The sequence below is a fragment of the Lepidochelys kempii genome, chromosome 2, assembly GCF_965140265.1.
Source record: "Lepidochelys kempii isolate rLepKem1 chromosome 2, rLepKem1.hap2, whole genome shotgun sequence".
Taxonomy (NCBI): Eukaryota; Metazoa; Chordata; order Testudines; family Cheloniidae; genus Lepidochelys; species Lepidochelys kempii.
Window position 1 is genome coordinate 82,967,508 of NC_133257.1, and position 6,000 is coordinate 82,973,507.

Here is a 6,000-nt window from a genome sequence, read left to right on the forward strand (position 1 = left end):
AGCTCTAGAGCAAAGAGATTGATTTCTAGCCCTGAACTTACAGGGTGCCTACTTTCATATTTCAATACAACCATCGTACAGGAGATTTCCTACTGCTTACCTTTGGGGCAGGATCATTATAGGTACAGACTGCTCCACGCATGGTCGTCTCCAAGATACACTTCATTGTAGTGGCATACTAACTCCAGTACAGTGACTGGACTTGATCAGCACCAACCTGATGCAGTACAAGCGAGAGCGCTCCCCTCACTACCCACGTTCACCACCCTGGGACACAACAGCAAGGTTCAGGACAAATGGCCTTCCACAGAATGACCTTCCATATCACTCCTTTTGGGGTTAGGGGCTGTCAGGAGTGCCTGTGAACAAACTCTGCCTTTTATCAAAAACAACACCCACAAAGGTTACGATGGACTTAATGTGACCTGTATGTTTTGTATAAACTGCAAAGGAGCTGCCAGATCTCCCTCCCTCTGCAAGACCGCATTCAAACTTTGGAACTGATGCACCAAGCACAATGTGCTCATCTCAGCTGTCTGTCTACAAGGGATATAGAATGGGATAATGAACAGTCTCAGTTGGAATTTTCTCACGACAATGAGTGTATACTGAATTCACAGGTGCTTGAAGATATAGCCACCCTTTGGGGAAACATTCACTGGCAGTTGCCCTCATCTTCCCAGCGGCCAGGGCCCACTTGTATGTCTTCTCCCAGTTTCCTACCCTATCCAAGATTCTGTTGAAAATTCAACAAAACAAAGCAAGAGTTATTGTGATTGCCCCTCTTGACTATGACAAGTCTGGCTCCCTTTCCTGATGCAGATGGCAGTATGCCCTCCTGTTCCTCTGACGTCAGCCCATTCCTCACCTGCTCTCTCAAAACAATGGGCTGACCCTTCACCCCAACCCATGGGTCCTCCGCCTCCAGGCTTGGATCTTTCTTTGTTCCAAAGCTTAGAAGCAGAATGCTCTGACAAGCTGAAACACATGTTGCAACACAAGTTGACAACTCCACATACATATCTACAAAATGGAAATGACCCCAAGTTTGTACCCTTCCAAACGGACAGACCCAACTTCATCTTTCCTCCCTCCGATTTTGCACTACATTTTAAACTCTCACTCAGCTCCCTTTAAGGTACAGCTCATGGTGAAAATGGCTTCCCACTTGGAGTTTGCTCAACCACTAATGTATTGACTCTTTAAGGGCATTGGGACTTATGTGACACCTCATGTGACACCTCATTGGGACTTATGTGACACCTCATATTCCCTCATGTGACACCACCTGCTCTAGCCTGGGACTTTAATCTAGTTCTCAGGGCTTGGACTAGACCTCCCTCCGAGTCCAGGGCAACTTGTTCTCTCTTTTACCTGTCCATGATGACAGCATTCTAATTGCCATCACCTCAGCTAGGCACATAGGAGAAATAGCAGCCCTGATGGCACACCCATCATTCACGGCCTTTGTCTTTAAAATAAATAAAAAAAAATAACTCTAAGGCCATATCCCAAGTTTCTCCCTACTTTTTCTGCACTTTCCATATGAATCAACAGATCCATCTACCTATTTTTTCCCAAAACCACATTGTGACAACTGGGAGACAATTGTGCATATGCTAGATATTAGAAGGACATTAGCATCCTACTTAGACAGGACTAAGGACTTCAGAAAATCCCCTAAACTCTTCCCTTTGTCCACAGAAAGATCCAAGAGCTCTGTGATATCTCCTCAAAGACTATCCAAATGGGTCTCTAGTTGCATCAATCACTTAGCAAAGGTGCAACTTGCTTTTGTCCATACGCACTCCATGAGATCAGTTCCTACCTCAGTCACATTCCATAGGGATACCCCTATCTCCCGAATCTATAGAGCAATGATTGGGGCCTCTGTCCATACGATCGCAGAACATTATGCGATCACTGAAGAGTTGGCTGCTGACACAATCTTCGACTCCACAGTACTCTCTGTAGTGAAAGACTCCGCTCCGAAGTCCCAGCCTCCAGTGGTGGGTACTGCTCCGGAGTCACCTAAAGTGGAGCACCCACAGGGACACTACTCAAAGAAGAAGAGGAAGTTACTCATCTTGTGCAGTAACGATGGTTCTTCGAGATGTGTGTCCCTGTTGGTGCTCCACAACCCGCCCTCCTCCCCTCTACTTCGGAGTTCTCTATAGGGCTCTGTGGTAGAGAAGGAAGTGAGGGGAGTTGGCCCGTGCAGTGCTAAATAGCCTTGTGGGAGGGAGAGCACATGAGCGGGCTCAACAGGACACTGCTACCAAAAATCTCTGATTAGAGGTGCCGGGGCACACAGACACCTAAAGTGGAGCACCCATAGGGACACGCATCTCGAAGAACCATCGTTACTGAACAAGGTGAGTAGAATCATAGAATATCAGGGTTGGAACGGACCTCAGGAGGTCATCTAGTCCAACCCCCTGCTCAAAGAATGCCAATCCCCAACTAAATCATCCCAGCCAGGGCTTTGTCAAGCCTGACCTTAAAAACTTCTAAGGAAGGAGATTCCACCACCTCCCTAGGTAACATATTCCAGTGATTCACCACCCTCCTAGTGAAAAAGTTTTTCCTAATATCCAACCTAAACCTCCCCCACTGCAACTTGAGACCATTGCTCCTTATTCTGTCATCTGCTACCACTGAGAACAGTCTAGAACCATCCTCTTTGGAACCCCCTTTCAGGTAGGTGAAAGCAGCTATCAAATCCCCCCTCATTCTTCTCTTCTGTAGACTAAACATCCCCAGTTCCCTCAGCCTCTTGTCATAACTCATGTGTTCCAGTCCCCTAATCATTTTTGTTGCCCTCCGGTGGACTCTTTCCAATTTTTCCACATTCTTCTTGTAGTGTGGGGCCCAAAACAGGACACAGTACTCCAGATGAGGCCTCACCAGTGTCGAATAGAGGGGAACGATCTCGTCCCTTGATCTGCTGGCAATGCCCCTACTTATACATCCCAAAATGCCATTGGCCTTCTTGGGAACAAGGGCACACTGACTCATATCCAGCTTCTCGTCCACTGTAATCCCTGGGTCCTTTTCTGCAGAACTGCTGCCTTGCCATTTGGTCCCTAGTCTGTAGCGGTACATGGGATTCTTCCGTCCTAAGTGCAGGACTCTGCACTTGTCCTTGTTGAACCTCATCAGATTTCTTTTGGCCCAATCCTCCAATTTGTCTAGGTCCCTCTGTATCCTATCCCTACCCTCCAGCGTATCTACCTCTCCTCCCAGTTTAGTGTCATCTGCAACTTCCTCATTTGCTGTACATTTAAAAAGTAGACATCCAAGACTCTCACAATACCTTTAGCGGAAGGTACTTCATGCTGTGCCATTATATTGAACTCCGACTGCTCTTCTACATATCTCACGTTGAAATCATTTTTTGAGCTCCAAATTAATTCCCTCTGTGTAAAGGACTGTGAGGATCAATATGAAGAATGGGAGAACTTGGTTTCTTACCTGAAAGAAAGCTTTCTTCTTTTGTTCTGTGCAACTGATCCTGCCTATTTTTTTTGGTAAATTGGAATCTCAATGGCTGTTTACTCAGATTATGCAGATGGGCCAAGGGGAGAGAAGAGGCTTTAGCTATAAAATACAGAATTTATACTGTAGCACACGTGCATATATTGCATACAACGTAGAGGATGAATTCTCTATTTGATGGCTATAGCCATCCTCCCATAAATACTTTAAAACATATTAGGAAAGTTTGGCTGACTGTTCAGGGAAAGAGGTTTAACACCCACCCAGTGACAGACAGGTCTGATTTTGCCCCTAAAGCTCCATGGAGAGTGAAGACCCATTATAAGGATCAGCTCACCTGAAAAATAATTGAAGAAAGGGATCTTTCAAGATACAAAAATATACTTTCGCATTATCACTTCATGGAAATTAACCAATTTTACTTTTTTTTAAACAGGAGTAATTTTATATATGGCTCATACTTGAAGAAAGAAGAAATTGCTTTTTCTGATCCCACTCCTGATGGAAAACTCTTTGCAACGCAGTACTGTGGCACTGGCCAGTTCCTGGTATATAACTTTCTCAATGGACAGTATCATACTTAGTGGAATTCTTTCAGCACAAGTAGTGGGAGACTTCTGCTAACAAGTACTGATTGAGTTCAGCCCTGACCAGGAGCTAGGGCCATATATATATATATATATATATATTTTATTATTATTACAATGAACTCAGGACTGGTAACAACTAAAAAAGGTTGTACTATTTTATTAAAATTGTAAATTGTGCAGTAATAGTCTAACTCTTTTTTAAAGAAGATATTTTGTTATCTTTTACAGAAGTTTATGATGTATTTTTATCTCTAATTAGTCATGTTTACATGCAGAGATATTGTTCATAGTGGACTGTAAACTAATTCAAGGACTATGGTCTCGCTGAGTACATACTGAAGTTCTTAATGTGGTGATATACCAGTGTTGCTTGGCACTGTAATCTTTAGTACTTTACCAGTTCTAGATGTTTAGTAAGGTATATAAAAGATCATTTCTCAAACTTTAAAACTCTGCTCAATTAGAACTTAAATAACAAATACTACAGTGCACTATTTATAGGTGATAGACTTGACAAATTAATTACATGGTTGTTCTACTATGCATTAATATGAATAACAAAGATTAATTAACCTGATTTCTCAATTATATGAAGAATAAGGAAGTTACACATTTTGCAAAGGGGATATTTAGCAGTAGTTTGTGAAAGATGAATTTGCAAAATATAAACAGGTATATGCTTCACCTTTTTTCCCAAAAATGCTGAACTGGGTATATGCCTTTATTAGTGAACTTCACTTTGTATCTCCTTCATAAAGCCCTTCACTTTAAAAGGGTTTATATGGTGAAAAACTGCTGTGGCCTTTCTCTATCTGTATATAATGTAGATTAAAAAATAAAGTACTTGATAGCTTTTTTTCTTAAGTGACGCTAACAGAGTGAAAAAGTAGTCTTTGTTCCTGCAAAGGAAATGTTCAATGGTGAAACATTAATCAGATTAACATCCAAAAGAAAAGTCCTGATTTAAAACAATCTTCAGTACAACAAAGCCTCACACTTCCTAAGGAATAGTTCCCGATGCCATAATTCATTTTTGGAGCATATACTGTAGTAGTAGCTGTGGTGGTCTAATGTCTGTGTCATAAAAGTGGGCAGTTATTAATTTTATCTCTTTAAGTCCTCTTTAGAAAACCTAAACTTTTCCAGCAAATAAATTCTTTATTTTATTGTATGCTCTTATCCAGAGGTGGTCAACAGGATAAGCTTCCCAGCACTGTGGCTTCAGCTCATTTGAATGCAGTCTCAGCTAGCAGCTGAGAAAAGCTGTTTTCTTTACCAGTAGTGAGACTAGAGTTGGGTGAATTTTATTTATTTTTTTTTTTTTTTGCTGAATAGTGTATTGGCCAAAAAAAATCAGTTTTGGAATATCAAACTATTTGAGTTTAATACCTCTTCGTAAACGAAATGATCAGATAAGGATTTTCCATTCTGCAGTTTGTATCCCACAATTTTGCTACACATAAGATGTAGGGAAAGATAAGAGAACAGACAGAAGGAAAAAGGGAAAAACCCTCCCTTTTACAGAATTGCTCAAAAGGCAAGGTGGTATTACTGGATAATCTCATACAGCAGCTTTCTGTGGAAGGAGACCTCTGTGGAAGACAAAGTCCAATAAAGTGTCTGATAAAGGTTTTAGCCAGTGATCATGTTGCTACTTTGCAGATCTCTGTGGTGGAAGTACATATTCTTTTGACCCACAAGGTCACCATGGATCTTGTGGAGTGTGCCTTGATTCCTTCTGGGACAGGAGTGTGCCCTCAACCATAGTCTGATCTATATAGCAAAAAAGAGCTTGGAGATGGAGTCCTTGACACTTCAGATGGAAGAAGACAAAGAGGGCACCTGACCTCCTTGTAGATCCTGTGTGCTTGATGTAAATCTTCAGTGTTCTTCTGACATCTAATGTGTGCCA

The 6,000-nt window shown here is 41.9% G+C and overlaps 1 protein-coding gene across 7 annotated transcripts in view; it reads left to right on the forward strand.

Annotated features, from left to right (window-relative positions):
- ESCO1 (establishment of sister chromatid cohesion N-acetyltransferase 1) overlaps positions 1–4,952 on the forward strand; it is a 65,882-nt gene extending 60,930 nt beyond the window's left edge. For 5 of the 7 annotated variants that reach the window (XM_073331416.1, XM_073331415.1, XM_073331414.1 and 2 more), the window contains one exon: positions 3,935–4,952. In XM_073331416.1, the coding sequence (XP_073187517.1) occupies positions 3,935–4,082 (148 nt within the window). In that variant the 3' untranslated portion in view covers positions 4,083–4,952. Of the gene's footprint in view, positions 1–1,704; positions 3,162–3,934 lie in introns of those variants that run through there. The other 2 variants (XR_012157246.1, XM_073331417.1) reach the window with 2 other exon arrangements.
- The last annotated feature ends 1,048 nt before the right edge of the window (positions 4,953–6,000 follow it).